Consider the following 18,719-nt stretch of genomic DNA (forward strand, 5'->3'; position numbering starts at 1 on the left):
AGGTCCCTTCCGACCCTAGAAACTATGAAACTATGGATCTGAGCTGCTTTAGCATAAAGAAGAGAAGATTGAGAGGGGACTTGATAGCGGCTTACCACTGTATCATAGGACAGGGGTAAGCAATGTTTCTTGGCCAGAGTGCCAAAAAACATCACAATACCTACCTCGGAAGGTGTCAGAGTGCCGGTATGGGCAGAAAAACAAAATGAGGGCAAAGGGGTACATGCATGGCAGGATGCCCTGCTTGTGCCCCTTGCCCCCCACCCCTGCTGCCCCTGCCCCCCAGCCTGGGCTCTGTGGCTGTCAGCAGCTACCCTGGCTCTGAGCAGCTGCTGGAACCTGGGCTGCTCCCAGCAGGGCTTGCAGCAACCCAGCTGCCTGTTGGGAGCAGCCCAGGCTCCCAGCTGGCAGTAGCTCCCCAGAGGTTCCAAACAACTGTGCTGGGCTCCGGCATCAGCTCCGCACAGGCGTGTGCACCCGCACGTTGGAGCGGCGGTGAGGGAGGGGCCTGACGCAGTGCAGCCCCGGTCTCACCACTCCCGGCACAGAGGTGATGGCAGGCTTCCAGAGCCTGGTGCAGCTGTTTTTAGCCAGGCTGTGCTCTGGGCAACTGCAGCAAGCAAGCAGTGGGCAGGTTGCAAACAGCTGCGCCGGCCTCCACAGCTCCAGCATCAGCTCCGTGCTGGCAGCAACTGCATGGGCACCTGAGGGCGGGCTGCAGCCTGCCCCCTGCTTGCTTGCTGCAGCTGCCCAGAGCCCAGGCTGGCTACAAACAGCTGCGCCAGGCTCCAGAAGCCTGCCATCACTTCTGTGATGAGAGTGGGGGAGAAACCGGGGCTGCGCTGCCTCAGGCTTCTCCCTCGCCGCCTGCTCCAATGCACAGGTGCACGCATCAGTGGGGAGCAGATGCCGGAGCCTGGCACAGTAGTTTGGAGCCTCCCACCTGCAGCCAGCCCTGGCTCTGGGGAGATGCTGCCAGTCGGGAGCCCGGGCTGCTCCCAGCAGGCAGCTGGGACCCTGCACGCCCTGCTGGGAGCAGCCCAGGCTCCATCGCTGGCAGCAGCTACCCAGTGCAGGGGCTGGCCATGGCGTGCTAAGCAAAATGGCCTCACGTGCCATGCTTGGCACGTGTGCTGGGGGTCGCCACCTCCTGTCATAGGAGTACATCAGGAGCTTGGTGAACAACTGTTCACTAGGGCACCCCTGGGGAAGACCCAGACCAGTGGATACAAACTCCAGGGAGGCTGCTTCAGGCTTAATACCAGGAAAAACGCCTTCACAGTCAGGGTGTCCAGACTGTGGAATAAACTCACTCCAGAGGTGGTGCAGTCACCTACCCTGGAGGTTTTCAAGAGGAGACTGGACAGTCACCTTGCTGGGGTCACTTAACCCTAGTTGTCTTCCTGCCTAGAGCAAGGGGGCTGGACCCGACGATCTGCAAGGTCCCTTCCAGCTCCTCAAAATCTATGAATTTAAGGGTATTGATGTGAAAGAGTGTCACTTTTTTCAGAAGCTAAGTAATGAAAACAGTTATGAAATATTTTGCCCTTGGGGTGGTTTAGAATAAAAATGTTGTTGAAGTGAGTTTCTAGAATAACATGTTAAACTTGGTAAAGATTCTTAACACAGTGTTTAACTGGCTACAGTTCATGAAAGGTATATACATGGGCAGTGATTTATAGACCGTGGGGTGCAATCGTATGGGTTGGCATGTTTACACAACTTGGAGCTGATATGGAAGTTCATTCATCGGGTGGTGGTGGCACACATTTGATATTCATCAGGGATGACCAACATGGAAAAAGCAGTGAAATCTTAGACAATATGAAAATTGTTAGAATTCACTATCCGTCAAAAGGTGGGGAAGATAACCAGTAGGGCAGAAGTGCTAGACTTCAGAAAAGCTAACTTCAGTGAGCTCAGGAGGTTAGTAAGTGAGGCACTGAAGGACAAGAGCCTTGGTGAGATGGGAGTCCTGGAAGCGTTGTTGTTCCTCAAAGGAACAATCCTTCAGGCACAGAAGGGGGCAATTCCAGTGTACATAAAGTGGGGCAAAGGGGCCAAGAAACCCTCTCGGCTGAGCAGGAAAATCCAGGAAAGCCTAGGGATGAAAAAAGAAGCATACAGACTGTGGAAGCAGGGGGTGGCCACCAAGGAGGATTATACCTACTTGGCTCACACTTGCAGAGAGTCAGAAAGGCCAAGACAGCAATGGAACTCAGGCTGGCAACAAAAATTAAAGACAACAAAAAGTCCTTTTTCAGGTGTATAGGGAGCAAAAAGAAGGCACATAGGACCCCTACAGGACAGGCTAGGGCAATTAGTGACGGATAGGAGGGATGAAGCTGAGCTCTTCAATGAGTTTTTGGCATCTCTATTCCTGAACACACATAATGACATATCTCAAAATTAGACTATAGACAAGCACAGGAAGGACACCGGCCCACCAACAGTTAGAGCCGACCTAATGAAGGGACACTTGGAGGGGCTTGACATGTTCAAGTCAGCAGGCCCAAATGATCTTCATCCAAGGGTGCTGGCCAGTGTCATAGCAGAACCACTGGCAGGACTGTTTGAGCACTCATGGCACTCAGGAGAAGTCCCAGAGGACTGGAAAAGGGCCAGTGTGGTCCCTATTTTCAAAAAGGGGAGGAGGGAGGATCTGGGTTAACTATAGACTAGTTAGTCCCACCTCTATCCTTGGGAAAACCTTTGAAAAAATTGTTAAGGATTATATTTTTGGGAGTCCAGCAGGGAAAATAATGGTGAAGGGCAACCAGCAGGGATTCAGAACAGATAGATCCCGTCTGACGAACCTTGTTTCTTTTTATAACCAGGTCCAAAACTGCTTAGATGCAGGAGTTGAGGTAATGTCATATATTTGGATTTTAAAAAAAGACTTTGATATACAGTGTCACATCCCACTCGCTTTAAAAAATAAATAAATAAAAGAAACTAAGTGGCTGTGACTTATATTATTTCATGGTCAGGTGGGTGGCAAATCAGCTAATGAGATGCACCCAGAGAGTGGTGGTAGTAGTATTGACCTGGAAACATGTGGGTAGTGGGGTCCCCCAAGGCTTGGTCCTTGGACCAGTGCTGTTCAATATCTACATCAGTGACGTGGATGAGGGCATGGAGAACACACTGTCCAAATTCGTGGATGACATCAAATTATGGGGCAAAGTTAACGCACTGGAGGGCAGGGAACGGATTCAGGTGGGCTTGGACAGGCTGGAGAAGTGGGCAGAACAAAACAGGATGCAGTTTAACAAAGATAAGTGCAAAGTACTGCACCTAGGGAGGAAGGAATCACCAACACACTTACAAATTGGAAGATGACCTTCTAAGCAGCACAGCAGTAGAAAGGGATCTCAGAGTCATAGTTGACTCGAGGATGTACATGAGTCGTCAACATGACAAAGTGATCGATAGAACTAATTGCGCTCTATCATGTATTAATAGGTGCATCACGAACAGTTCTAAGGAAGTGATATTTCCCCTCTATGTGGCATTGGTAAGGCCACAGCTAGAATACTGTGTCCAGTTTTGGGCATCACAATTCAAGAGGGATGTGGATAACCTACAGAGGGTCCAGAGGAGGGCTACTCATGTGGTTAAGGGCCTGCAGGAAAGGTTCTACAAAGAGAGATTGAGGGACCTGGACCTCTTCAGCCTCCGTAAGAGAAGGCTGAGAGGGGATCTAGTGGCTGTCTACAAATTCATCGGGCGGGGGGCAGCAAGGAATAGAAGATACTGTGTTTACCAAGGCACCCCTTAGAGTAATTAGAAACAACAGCCATAACCTGACAAAGAGCAGATTTAGACTAGACATCAGGAGGAACTACTTCATGGTAAGGGTTACCAGAATCTGGAATGGGCTTCCAAGAGAGGTAGTGTTCTCCCTAACCTTATGGGTTTTTAAGAGAAGACTGGACCAACACCTGGCTGGGGTCATCTGATCCCAGCACTCTTTCCTGCCCAGGGCAGGCAGTCAGACTCGATGATCTACTGAGGTCCCTTCCAACCCCCCAAAACCTATGAAACCTATAAACCATTAGACCATTATCGTCAGTGTGGCTGTGTAATATGTCCTGAAAGCCATTTTAAGAAGGAAAAGAAACTCGGGGCTTTCTAGTTTCATGTAGTATTTCTTCCCAAATGTTTGCAGTTGCCTAGAGAAACAAATTTATTTGTTTCTTATTCTAAAAATACCTCAGTTTGAGGAAGTTAGAAAAAAGAGTTAAAAATTAAATGAGTTGGGTATTTGAATATTCTAGTTTTCCTATTTTGGGGTAAACTTGTTTTTACCAATTTTTTTATTTTGTGATGAAAAGGGGTCCTGAAGTGTATGTGCAGCTTAATTTACAAGAGAGGGAGAGAGAAGGGAGGAAATTTATTCCTGCTGTCTTACTGATCACACATTTACTACACAGAGACCTGCCTACAGTAATACTTGCTTGAAAGTGATTGAAATGGGTTTGCTTCCTATATAACAAATGGGGGGGGGGAAGAGATGTATTGCTTTATAGTTGGTTGTTTTATAGTGAACAGTTTTAATGTAAGTGCAACCATTGTACTGAAATAGGGGAGACAAACTACTTTATTTAATTAAATAAGACCTTGATTATAAGGTATCCCCCAGTAATTATCATAGAATCATAGAATTGGAAGGGACCTCAGGAAGCCATCTAGTCCAGCCCCCTGCTCAAAGCACATCCCCAACTAGATCATTCCAGTGAAGGTTTTGCCTAGCCAGGTCTTAACCTCCAAGGACAGAGATTCCACAACCTCTCTGGGTTACTTGTTCCAGTGTTTTACTACCCTTCTCATGAGAGAGTATTTCCTAATATCTAACCTAACCTTCCCTTGCTGCAACCTGAGATTATTGCTCTTTGTTCTGTCATATGCCACCCCAAGAAAAGTCTATCTCCATCCTCTTTGGAATCACATTTCTGGTAATTGAAGGCTGCTATTAAATTCCTTCGCAGTCTTCTCTTCATTGGACTAAATAAGCCCCATTTCCTCAGCCTCTCCACAGAAGCCATGTGCCCCAGGCCCCTAACCATTTGCGTTGCCCTCTGCTGAACTCTTTCCAACGTGTCCACATCCTTTCTGTAGCGGGGGGGGGGGGGCCTTCTTTGCAGCAGTGGCACACTGTTGGCTCATATTCAGCTAATTGTCCATTGAAACCCCCCTGTCCTTTTCTGCAGAGTTGCTGCTTAGCAAATTGGTCCCCAGCCTGTACCACTGCATGAAATTGTTCTGTCCTAAGTGCAGCACTTCTGTTTATTGAACCTTATGAGATTTCTTATAGATTCCACATATGGAAAATTTGTTATAATTTTCCAGGTATAGAATCTAATTATTAAAGGTCTGCCTTTAATTTGTCCCCCTTCTACTGCTACAGCAAGGAAAATTAGATCTGGGCGATCAGGTAGCCCTCTGCTCTCTGCTTTCCCCCCAGCTTTTTCCCCTGGCAGCCTCTTCCTCTTCCTGTTACCAGTCAGACTCTGCTCTCTCTGAGCACATGGAAGTGAGGAACAAATTTGGAAACAACCTTGAAATTAAATATGGCTGTAACAATTTGCATATGGTACCCGCAGATTAGTTCATCCAGAGTTGATGCACGTTACCTTTTTTGAAACTCCTGCAAGTTTTAACAAAGGTGTTTCATAAACAGTTTTGAGCAGCACTTTTGCACTTACTTATATCTAGTACAAACAATGCATGGTATTAGTCCAAAGCCAAAAGGCTCATGATTTACAACATAGTTCACTGGGCTGGGTCTCACAAGCGTCAACAGCATTTTGAGCCCTGGTAAACCACAACATCACATAGAGTTCACCCAGAATCCCTCTGTTGTGCCCTCTCTCAGGCTGGCACATACGATTTAGTGAGACCCTAACAGCTCAGCACTGCTTGGTATGGGTGTATACTTTGGATGCTTCCTTCCCCCCCCACCACACTCACACTCTCTCTCTCTCTCTCTCTTCCCCCCCCACATGCTAATTAGTCCCCATTCATAACTGGAATGGGATGTTCTTGTCACAAGTCCTGAGATGATCCAAAAATTTCTGTGCAGATGAGGTGCAGGACAGCCTGGTCCATGTGGAAGCTGGGGCCACTCTATAATCACATGCACCAGGCTGAGAGAGGGCTCAACAGAGGGATTCTGGGTGAACTATATGCAATGTTGTGGTTTTCCATGCCTTGGAAAAGAGTTGGTTGCACTCAGTGGGCATCAACATATGTCTTATTAATATGTGTTGCACTGATCTTTCCTTGCAGCAGATTCCCATGAGTATTTTTGCCCAGTGTGGGCCATATGTTTTGTAGTCATGCTCAGTGTTGGCTGTATTAATCAACTTCATAGTTGGTTTCCATTGCTGAGCTTCTGCTTTGGCAGCAGTTTAATGATAGATAGTGTATTTAGTGAGATTTCCTTGTATGTGAATATAATATGAGGTGCTTTTTCCTCATGCCAATGGGGGGGGACACACCTCATTTTGTATTTGACTAAATATGGTAAACATCCCCTCTTGCGGTTCCTTAGTGTGAGAATTGAACTTGCATGTACCACATTTACTTGAATCCAAGTTGAGGTTGTTCCCCCCCATTTATGGGTGTGGAGATTGTCATCTTGGATTTGAGTACTCATCCAGAGCAGTCCACCTGCTTGAAGCACCACCTGCCTTGGGATAGGGACAGAGCTGCCAGCTGAGCCAGCCATGGAGTCGTCAGCTGCTGTGGTGGACCCAGATCCAGGGCCAGTGACATGGGTCAGGCAGTTGTGTGGGTCTAGGGGTGGACAGCTGGAACCGGGGCCAGAGCTGCTGCCACTGTTGCTGCCTGGCCAGGGCTCAGGCCAGAGCCACCATGTGCTCTGTGCTCTAGGCCAGAACTGCTGCATAGGGTAAATGGCAGTGGGGATGGGTGGGGGAGGAGTGGCAGGGGTCATGCACTGGGGACAAGGAAGGTGGGGGGGCAACAAGGGGCAGGAGTCAAGCCACTGCCCCCTACAACTGCTGCTTTCCCTGCCACTTGCCCTGCTGCTTTCCCTACCACAGTGTTAACTAATTTTGCCTACTGGTTTAAGGGTACTAGAGCCAGCTTCACACTTTAAAAACTTTATATAAAAATGTTATATAGCTGAAATGTTAGCAGACATTTCCTTTAAGAGACTAACAAAGCTTGGCACATAAGTGGGTGAAGGAGCTAAGTGCATTGGGATAAGCAGCATATTCTATCAAACCTGTTAGAAGATGTGTTAGAACTGCAAAACCACATGCATGTCTCTCTCTTTTCTCTCTCTCCTTTATTGGAATATTAATCCTAGGGAGTGATGATAACTTATTCTAACTTCTGGCATCAGTCATAGGGCCCACACAATGATTGCTTTATTTTTTACTATCATATTTTATTTTATATCTGCATTCATATATACATACTCCTCCTTGGGAGGAGTATAAGAATATTACTTGGACATGTAGAGATGAAATCAGGACGGCCGAAATGCAGTTGGAGTTGCAGCTACCAAGGGATGTAAAGGGTAACAAGAAGGGTTTCTACAAGTATGGCAGCAACAAGAAGATCAGGGGAAGTGTGGTTCCCCTACTAAATGGCAGAGGCAACCTAGCAACAGAGGATGCAGAAAAGGCTGAAGTGCTGAATGCATTTTTTAATTCAGCCTTCACTGGCAAGGTCAACTCCCAAGCTGCTGCACCTGGCAGCACAGTTTGAGTAGTGGGTGACAACCTGACAGTAGTGAAAGAACAGGTATGGGGCCATTTGGAAAAGCTGAATGTGCACAAGTCCGTGGAGCCAGATGGGATGCACCCAAAGGTACTAAGGGAGTTGGCCAATGTAATTGCAGAGCTGCTTGTCCTTATCTTTGAAAACTCTTGTTGATTAGGAGATGTCCTAGATAATTAGAAAAGGGCAAATAAAAGTAACAAGAGTGCCCGTCTTTAAGAAAGGGGAGGAGGATTTGAGGAACTACAGACCAGTCAACCTCATCAAAGTCCCTGGAAAAATCATGGAGCAGATCCTCAAGGAATCCATTTCTAAGCACTTGGAGGAAAAGATGATGATTAGCAACAGTCAGCATAGATTCACCAAGGGCAAGTCATGCCTGACCTACCTGATTGCCTTCTATGATGAGATGACTGGCTCTGTGGATGTGATATACTTGACTTTAGGATGGCTTTTGATACCATCTCCTACAACATTCTCACAAGCAAGCTAAGGAGGTATAGGTTAGATGAATGGAGTGTAAGATGAATAGAAAAGTGGCTAGATAGTTGGGCTCAAAGGGTGGTGATCAATGGCTTGATGTCTAGTTGGTAGTCATTATCAAGTGGAGTGCCCCAGAGGTTAGGCCTAGGGCCAGTTTTGTTCAGTATCTTCACCGGTAATCTGGAAGATGGGATGGAGTGCACTCCCAGCAAGTTTACAGATGATACCAAACTGGGGAGAGTAGTAAATATGCTGGAGGGTAGGGCTAGGATTCAGCGGGACCCTGAAAAATCAAAGGATTGGACCAAAAGAAATCTTATAAAGTTCAAGAAGGAGAATTGCAGAGTTTTGCACTTAAGACGGAACAATCCTCTGTGGCAGTACAGGCTGGGGATCAACTGGCTAAGCAGCAGCTCTGCAGAAAAGGACCCGATGGTTACAGTGGACAATAGGCTGAAAACAAGTCAACAGCATGCCCTTGTTGCCAAGAAGGCTAACAGCATACTGGGCTGTGTTAGCTGGGAGCATTGCCAGCAGATCAAGGGAAGTGATTATTCCCCTGTATTTGGCACTGGTGAGGCCGCATCTGGAGTATAATGTCTGGTTTTGGGCCCCCCACTACAGAAGGGATGTGGACAAAATTAGAGTTCAGCAGAGGGCAGAAAAAATGGTTAGGGTGCTGGAGCACACGACTTCTGAGGAGAAGCTGAGGGAACTGGGCTTATTTAGTCTGGAGAAGATACGACGGAGAGGGGATTTAATAACAGCCTTCAACTACCTGAAGGGTAATTCCAGAGAGGATGACGCTAGACTGTTCTCAGTGGTGGCAGGTGATAGAACAAGGAATAATAGTCTCAAATTGCAGCAAGGGAAGATATTAAAAAGAATTTTCTCACTAAGAGGATAGTAAAACACTGGAACAGGTTATCCAGAGAGGTGGTGGAATCTCCATCCTTAGAGGTTTTTAAGACCTGGCTGGGCAAAACCTTGGCTGGGATGATCTAATTGGGGATGGTCCTACCTTGAACAGCGGGTTAGACTAGATGACCTCTTGAGGTCCCTTCCAACACCTAACTTTCTATGATTCTGTATTTAAAATAAAATTTTAATTTTAATTTTGAAGAATTATATGATGGTTTAGTTGAAATAGAATGCATGTTTGCAGTGATCAAGGCTGTAAACAGGTACATTTACCTACTTGCTAAAATAGTCATTCTTATGCGATTATACTGAGACTTTTAAAATGTAAACTGTGGGAGGTCAGTTAGAACTTGCAGTTTTGGGAATGGAATGCTCACGCAGAATTTCTTAACATGTGCTATAGAGATGATTATTCATTGTCTTCTTTTTTAAGTATTGGATAAAAGTTATTTTCATGTCCTCTAAAAGTGCGAGCCAAAACCGATTGTCAGATTTGTGTTTGTAGTGAAATTCTAAACATCTGTTGAATTAGTTTTGTGGTGGTTTTTTTTATTTTAGCATAGCTTAAACTTTATGGTATACTCTCTTCATCTTTTTATAAGTGAAATTTGCAGCTGCAAAGTTCCAGATGTTAAAATTCACTGTTGGTCTTTACCATTTTCTAGAAAACATTACAGTCTGGATACGGTTTCAGATAGATGTTTACAGCTGCACAATCTTGTTTCAGGAAAATAAATGACTGAAAAGTGTTGTTACCTTTTTTGGTAATGTCTTTTCATATGCTGACAGATATTGTGAATGTGTGAAATAAAACTGTTAATCAGTCAAACAAATGCAGCCTAGTTTATTTGTTAAATATCTGTATATTTGTAAATTGTATGTTTTTGTATAAATCTTGTCTTAACCAAATAATTTGATCTCCCAATATTGGAATCACTTTCTATATTAGCAAAATGCTGTTGTGATCATGAGCCAAACATTGTAAGCACCTACCCCAGAATTAGGTGTTGCTTTTAAAATCATTAGTTCTGTCTTACTCATAACCAGTTATATGAATATTGGAAGAAACATCTGTATATAATTGATGGAGGGGGAAAGCTTTTTGGCTTCAGGAAGAGGAACGTTCAGTCAAGCCTGGACAAAACCAACAATTTTCTAAAACATAGCTTTAGACTAAAAGATTTAAGAACAGGAAAAATAGAATGGTATTTAGAAAGGAGTAAATAATAATAAAAAAGAAGTGAATTCTGTTTGTATGCCATTTCAATGCAATCTGACATCTCAGCTGTTTTTTATTCTCATTGTAGAGGCATATGCTCTTCTCCTGGAAGCAGATGAGAAGAATATGGAACTTAACCACGCAGTTTATAGCACAGTTTTTAAGGCATTGCTGTCTCTGGGTGACATTGAAGAGGCCATAAAAGTGAAAACCATGTAAGTTTGTTTTTAATTTTTTGATTTATTTTTAACTTCCCATCTATTTCAGTTAAGTCTCAGCTTCCTCGTGAAAACAGGTTACAATGAGGTTGATTCAGTGAGAAATTGGACCTCTGAAGGCATTTTTGTAGTTACTGGTAGTGCATATCATCAGCCATTATTACTTACTACTTGTGGCTGGCTGGTTCCAGAAGTCCATAGATGAGTCTCAGTACACTATAGTGTTTTTTAGTACCCTAGCATGTCTTTGCAGACTTAGTTGGGTTGGAAGTAAACTTTAAGTTACGTGTTACCATTTCCTTTGACTGATGAATATAACTTTTGTGCCCCAGTATCATCTGCCAGCAAGGGCTATAAGAAACCAGACCTTTTAATAATACAGTATAACCTCATAAATCCAGCATGCTCGAGACTGAGCACCTGCTGGATGTTTGAAAGTGCCAGATTTTTGAAACCCGAGCAGCGGCCGGTTGCGGAGCAGTGGCCACATGCAAAACGACAGTGCAGGGTGGTGGATGGCAGTGGCAGTTGCTGCATGCTAGCTTCCCCCTCTGCGTCTGGGAGAGTAGTGGAGAGCGTCAGCTGATTCCAGATCAGTGCCAGATTTTTGAGAATTCCGGATTTTTGAGATCAGGATTAATGAGGTTATACTGTAATCAAGTAATTTTGGAAAACGGAGTTTTTGAAAATTTTATCCTTTGGTCCAAATGTGTCAGCTGAGTCAGTGGTGGTATCAAGATCCTTCAGTTGGATGGTTTATCAGTCTAGCAATTCATGTAAATAATGAGATTGCTGCCCTTTATATCTGGGGAGTAAACATTGAATAAATCTGGTTCAAAACCTGCTGTAGGTAAATTTGTAGTCAGGAGACCCAAGTTTAAATTTCTCTTTGACAATGGGTAGGAGGCTAACTCATTCTAATAAATTTTACCTCTCGAATTAAGTATGACTAACCATAAAAAAGGATTAAGGAGAATTGAAACCTTCAAAACAGGCACTACTACATTCTTTGGCTACAACAGGAATCCTAAGGAGAGCACAGCACACACATCTAAAAGAACATTGTGAAGTTAACTTGTATATTAATTTACAAAATTAGTTTGTACCTTAAGAGATTTAAGCTTCCTACATTAAGAAGCGCAATTAAAATGTTTCTGAATCAGTTTGATGCAACATCTCAATAGTAACTGTGTCTGTGCATGCCCTATATCAAGGTAAATTTAAGCTCTGTTTAAAAGTATTAAGCAGTTAAGATCTGTTAGGAAAAGGAAATGGAATCCATTTCACCTTGTGTCCAAAGTTCAGCAAAGAACAGAAGTACTTTATAGATGTAAAGATGTATATATTATTTTTAAATTGGAAGTGTACACTTTAAACCCCACCAGCAGTATCTTACTAGAAAAAGAGATTAGTTTGAGAGTTTAAAACTCTGTACTGGAGGCTGGTAGAACAGCCCAAATGTTAGCTGATTTCTTTTAGCATGTAATTAGGAGGAAAAGGCCATAAATTCTAAATGTATTACCAGAGGTTATTTAAAGATCAGAAAATCAGGAAGGAATTGGCAAACTTCTGAGTCATGAGACCTTGCAAAATGTGTTTCTGTCTCCTATTTAAAATAATAGTTAAAAATGTATTGGCACATCTCCGTTGAAATTACATAAATACTGATCAAAGACTCTCAGAATATATAATCATCAAACTGAAAATTATACAAGTTTTAAAATGATGACTAGAAACAAGCTGTTAAATGGGAAAATGGGAATAGGATGTATCCGGTAGTCCATTCTTATTGATCAGTCCTCAAAAGTGAGTACAGCAATAACTGTATGGATTGGAAGCATAATTCAGAACAGCCTGCAATACAGAACTACTGTCTATGGACACACTGTAAAAAGCCCTATTGCTTAACTCTTGCTATCTTCCTTTACAAGCCTTAGATGCTTTTTATTGCAAGTGCTCTAAACTTTTTTTTTTTTTTTGACAAAGCATTTTTAATGCAAGGATTAAGTCCTGATAAATTTAGTATACAGGCTGTAAAAACTATTCTGTACAAGCAAATGTACTTTAAAAATGCCTAGATAATGCATAAACTACAGATTGGAATTGAGGGAATACATAGTGTGTACTGTTAAGAACAAGCAAATTTGTGTATGCTTACAGTTTAGTGTATGTAGGAGTCAGTCTTACCAACCTCATTTACAAAGAGATTGCTCTTGGTAGCCTAAATGTGTGCAGTGGCCTGAAACTTGTTCATCTCCTAATATTTACAGTAAAAGATATGAAAGGTGCTGTCACTTGTTTAGACTACATCTTTTTCTTTTGTACTCTGGTTGAAACCAAATTTGAAATTTAAATAATATTTAGAAAACCTTAAAAGATTTGTATTAGTAGTAGCCTAGGCAGTATAATAAGCATTTTTTTTCCTTACAGAAAAGGATAGATAATATATTTAAATGTATATCTGGTCCAGGATAACAAAGAATGAATATTGCATTTAAAATGTGTATATTCTGGATGCATTCTGATTTGAGATTCTGGGAAAATTCTGGACTTTACTGACTTGGTCAAATCCAAGTCCTATTGTCTCCCAAAACTTATGATCTTAGATACCTTTACTGTATTTAGTCCAAGCATTTTAAACTAGAAATTTAGTAGTATTGGAATGAGGGATTAGTTTTTGTAATAGTGGCTAACATCTATTTAATCACACTAAAGATTGGAAGATTGAAGAAAGTAAATCCTTTGTTATATGTAATTTACTGTCTCATGCTTGAATTGTTGACTTAAGGGCTTTGACAGATGGGGCAAAGAAAAAAGCGGAACTGAGCAATGGGTGTTTAGGCAGGGATTAAGAGGATTGGTTGGGAGAGTAAGAAAATCCTGAGTCCAGTGACTGCATTTATGCACCCTGGAGGCTGTAAGTGACTGAGAGGATAGTCATATTGTGTACTCTCTGAAGGATTTTCTTGGGATTGATGAGAATAATTTAGCAATGACCCTGCTTACCTCTCAATCCGCTCAGCACATAAGTTCAAGTAGGTAGGCTGCTCAGTTGTTTGCCACAAGATGATCAGTGAGGTTTATCTTGATTGCTGATATGGCAAATGGCAATGTCCCTTTTTCACTAGTGGAGATTTGGTAATCTAAAAATGAACCTTTATAAAGTTATCTTGATATATTAAAACTGTGTCTAAATTTCATCAGGAATTAGGGCATTCTGTAAAAATAGATGCAATTGCTGGTTAGTCTATCTGAAAGCATACACATTACTTTTCCAGAAAAGCTTTAACAATATTATTAAAGCAAAGTTCTTTCACTGTAGACATGGGACGTTTTTGCATTACAGGAGGTGCAGAATTGATAGGTGAAGTTTAATTTTAACATGGCAAAGGAAGATGATTTAGTATGTTCAGTTTAAAAACTGTATACATCTAGATGACAGAAATCTGAAAATTAATCAACCAAATGATATGGTGTTAGTTCATAATATGCTTTAGTTTATATTTAAAATATACAGTGCTGAAAATAAATGTTTCATTTTTATTGCTGAAAGAATAGTTTTACATTTTATAATTATGGTGACTGTTGAAAAAAGGAGAAAAAGTATCCAGCTTAGGATACAACAGAACAATGCAGGGCATGCAGTTATTTTAGTCATCTAATATGTCAGCATTCAAGAATCTAAACCGATTGTTTAAAAAAAATCTTTTACTTTGTTTCTTTTGTTGCTCATTTCCAACTTTGTCATCTGTCAGAATGAAAAAAAAAATTATCCTTCTATAACCATTGACAGGATAACACAAAAGCTGTCTCCAGGTCGATATTTTGCAGCAATATTTTTAACATACGAACAGTAGTTTTTATAATTTCACCTTGGTGCTCAACCATTTATTATCGTATCAGAAGCATGTCAGTAATTCCTTTCTAAATGTCTGCTTCTTTTAGCGCTGAGACCCACATCAAGAGCTTCAAGCTGAACACTACTGCCAGCAGCCGCCTCATCATAGCGCAAGTTAGGCGGGATTATTTGAAAGGTATGTCACAATGCTTGACCTTTACGTCACATTAATGCCTCTGCAGATTTTTCTTGTAACGCCCTTCGAATACTTGGATAAAGGAGTCCATTTAGCAAATTACCTGCTTATCAAGAGCCTTTTGTGGTAGCTGAGAGACGTAAATTACTGTACATGCATTTATAATACAGCTTGAATATGAATGTACTTGTCATTTGACCACTTAGTCCAGTTTCCATTCCATTTAACACAAGATGGGTTTTCTTAAGATGAATCACAGCTCTTCAGACATGCAAAATTTGTGCTCCAGAACGAGAGAAAGTACAGGCTTTCAAGTGCGTTAAAATTCACAGCACAAGTCATTTTGCTTTGGAAATTAACATACTTTAGAGCATCTGAAACAATTCCCAGCAGTTGCTTCTTGCATTCTTGTTGGTTGTATGAGATACCAAATGAGTTAAATTGAGTGTTAAATGTGCATGATTGTGCACCAAATGATTATAATATTGATTTAAAAACCTAATCAAATACTTTTTAATAGTTCACAATACCAACAGTAATAAAATATGCATTGTGTTTTTCTTTCCTTTTTAATTTAATGTTTATAAGATAACAACAAAAATGGTGGCTGAAGGACACACAAGTGAAACAAGATGGTGGACAATTTAATCACTGTACCACTTTCAGATCTTCAGTATTAATTGTTTGTCACATTTAGTTTTGTGGTATTCAGATAACTGAAAGTTGCTGATGCATCAAAACAGAACAATTTAACTAAATTTAAAGCTTTTCAATGTTTTTCTAAGCATATGGCTACTAAGAAGTACTAGTATGATGCTAATAGAAAATATGTATGTAGTTTCAGTAGTATTCTAAAACACCCAAACTAAATACAAACAAATATTTAAATAAGACTTGTTTTATTTTAATCTGAAAAGCTGGGAAACTCAGATTTGCACCTGCTATTCCATCCTTAGTGTTATTCATTCCATTGTGTATTCATTTTCTACCACACATCCAAGTTACAGCATCCATATTAAAATGCTTCTACAGTAACTTAAATATGTTATTTCATAACAAGGTTTCCACTAGCTTTCAAATCATTTTTCATTTGGTATTGTTTGTAACACTTTCTCTGATGTTCCTTCCAGGTGTCCAATCATCAGTTCAAAATCAACATGTTGAAATGGCACTTATCTTCTTCCCTATCTTTTAGTACTTCTTTTATTTGTTGACAGTTCTTCATCTGTAGTCACCCAAGTCTTCAAATCTTGCCTTCTGTATTTCTCAATCTGGCATGTTACTAAATTTTGTTCATTCTTCCTTTTTTGTAATCCTGCTACTGAAAGCTAGGTGCAATTTACAGTTTAAAATACTGTTTTTGTACAGCCTTGCAAAAAACAAGGCTTGGTACATTGGTTACAACTTTCAGGGTTGGTGATCACTTTGAGTATGCTTGAAAATTTTCATGGATCACAGATGGCAGAGGTCATTTCTTTTTGTGAACTTTCTGTTGCAGATTTCCAATCTGATTTACTTTCTGGATATGGTTTCAAAATTTAAACATAAAAGTAAATTTGCTAAACACCTATTTCATGAATAGAATTACGTGTACCTCATGGTCTTTTACTTCTTATCAGTCTTACTTCCTTTACCTCTTCCCACCCTTTGTTTTCTGTTTTTAAAATGCCATGTGAATCTGTAATAAATATTTGCATATTTGGGGGAGCCTTAAAATGTATGATTTGCTTCTAGCAACAGCACCCTTTAGTAAAAACAAAGTCATGTTGGATTAAAAAACAGTACAAGAGCTTCCTTTTGTGCAAGTGCAGGTTGTAGAGAAAATGAAACTATGAGATTAAGGTAAGATATTAAAATACCACTTGGGGTTTCTAAAGAGAGAGAGTACACGTGCCTGCACTCCTGAATATTGAATACTCAACCAAGACCTGAAATTAGAAATGCAGTCAATGTTAGTACGTTTCTTCAGGGTTAGCCACCAGAATCTCCGTACAGAATACTTACGTTGTCACGTAGCAGCATTTCAAAATTTGTGCAATTTTGGACTCTTTCTATCATGTCCTGTATTTGAGTAAGTCAGTAAAGCAACATCTGATCAGTTAAAGAACTATGCAGTGCTGGCAAGGAGGAGGCAAAATGTAAAATAGCATGCAGTTCAGTTTAGCTTTCAAGAACCTTGTCCCTTAAATCTTTGTTTATGATTTTCCGAACAAAAAGGAAAATGAAATGGGAAGAGGGCTTCCTGTGGAGATTAGGCATACAACACTGTATGTTTGTCCTTCCTTTACAAGAGATAGTGTTTGGGTTGTGGGAAGACTACTATCTATACAGTAAACCTAAATGTTAATGCTTCAGAGTTCAAGTGGGTGCCTATTATATTGAAAGTATTACCCCTTGGTGGTATTTGTGACTAATCCTGCCTGTGGTGGTAAGGAGTGAGAGGTTTTTACCAGAGCGACATATCATTATGATTTTTCTTATGTATAATGTAAATTGACAAGATTTATAATTTATAAAAATTAAAATGGCTATAGCTGGAATGTGTGTGTGCAAGGGTGGTGGGTTGGTTCATTTGTTTTTGCAGTTGATTATTAATTTATTATTGAAGACCAAAGATTTTGATTTTCAAAATGGTCTGTTGATGTGGTCAATTGCTATCTATCATTTTTAGGTAGCTGTTGCAGTAGCTGTCCAGTTTAGACTCATAACTATGAGATGGCTGCTTCATTTTTTACACTCTTGTGTACACTGATCCACATATTTGATAAATCTGATCCATAATATTTGATACATCTTTGTATAGCCTGTTAAAAATGTGATTCTTGGACTCAAGCAAGTTCCCACCTGTGATGCTCTTCATTTTATCTCTGCAAGGGTATGCAATATCTGTTAAGCAAGTTCATATTCTAGCAAAGACTGGTTACAACTTGTTTTTGAAAAGCAGGTTGAAAATTGTATAGGTATAATGCTTAATTTATAATGTTGTTTTCCTTGGACTTGATGTCTAGAAAATACAATGTTGGTATCTTGTCAGGAATTTTTACTAAAGTTCCCAGGGTCTTTATTCTTTATTTATGTACACATTTTAACTTTAGCAGGTTTAGTGAGAGACTGCAGTTAGTGTGCTTGGGTGTATTTGTGGTTTTACTACAATATCAACCTTACATGCTTTTATTAAAAAACAAATTGCAGTAGGATCTTTTTCTAAACTGACATCTTAATTTTTTCTCCCATTTTCATCCCAACTAGATGCTATAGAATCTCTAGAATTAGCCCTTCAAAAGAATGTGTTTCCTCCCCGAAGCACTGTTTATATGCTCGTCTGGACTCTGGCTAAGAAAGGAGATGTGAAGGGCATACATACAGTTGAGAAGATGGTGAAACCTCTGGCAGGTTCACTTTTTTTACATCCTATGCTTTTCATCAACAGCACTTTAATAGCTCACATCATGAAGTAAGTCCTTGTATAAAAGAAATAAAGCAATCTTACAGGGGGAGAAGGCATGTTGTTGCTGTTGTACACACTGAAGTACAAACGTTGTTTCCCTTCATTGAAGTTGAATGGATGTTAGAAATCTGGCCAAATTGGCTGCTGTTCAGGTTTCTTTTGCACAATGGAAGCTGGAGATCTTTAAAGAAACATAAATGAGAATTGATACTGGTTGGGAGAACTTTGAGAACTGGTTGGGGAAAAAAGTCTGTGTACTTAGCCAGCTCTGTCTGTCTAAATTCATCAAGTAATTTTAGATGGCCATGATTTGTCTCAGCTGTTTTGCATAGTGCTACAGTGCTCCAGTTAGGGATCGATCCAAAAGCCCTTGAATTCTGCATACTGACTTAGGGAATAAATCAGCGACTCTCTTGCCCATTGTAGGTCATATGCATTATGCAGTTTATGTATGCACCTGGACAAATGCACATGTGCAGATGAATGGCAAATTTATTGGCATGTACAGTCCCAGTTGTAGATTATATTAGATTGGCCATTCCAGGTATTGTAATAAAAATAGCAGGGTTGCATGTAAATAAATTGTTTTAAGTTTTGCTATTGACCTGTTTTTCATTAATGTGAAATCTTCAGAAAGAGTA

The 18,719-nt window shown here is 40.8% G+C and overlaps 1 protein-coding gene across 3 annotated transcripts in view; it reads left to right on the forward strand.

Annotated features, from left to right (window-relative positions):
* The window catches only part of LRPPRC (leucine rich pentatricopeptide repeat containing), a 201,053-nt gene that overhangs the window by 160,989 nt on the left and 21,345 nt on the right, over positions 1-18,719 (forward strand). For all 3 annotated transcript variants that reach the window (XM_019516356.1, XM_019516358.1, XM_019516357.1), the window contains exons 30-32: positions 10,467-10,593; positions 14,542-14,630; positions 17,880-18,084. In XM_019516356.1, coding sequence (XP_019371901.1) covers positions 10,467-10,593; positions 14,542-14,630; positions 17,880-18,084 — 421 coding nt within the window. The remainder of the gene's footprint in view (positions 1-10,466; positions 10,594-14,541; positions 14,631-17,879; positions 18,085-18,719) is intronic.

Source organism: Gavialis gangeticus, unplaced genomic scaffold, assembly GCF_001723915.1.
Source record: "Gavialis gangeticus isolate Ggan-Ray unplaced genomic scaffold, GavGan_comp1, whole genome shotgun sequence".
Classification (NCBI taxonomy): Eukaryota; Metazoa; Chordata; order Crocodylia; family Gavialidae; genus Gavialis; species Gavialis gangeticus.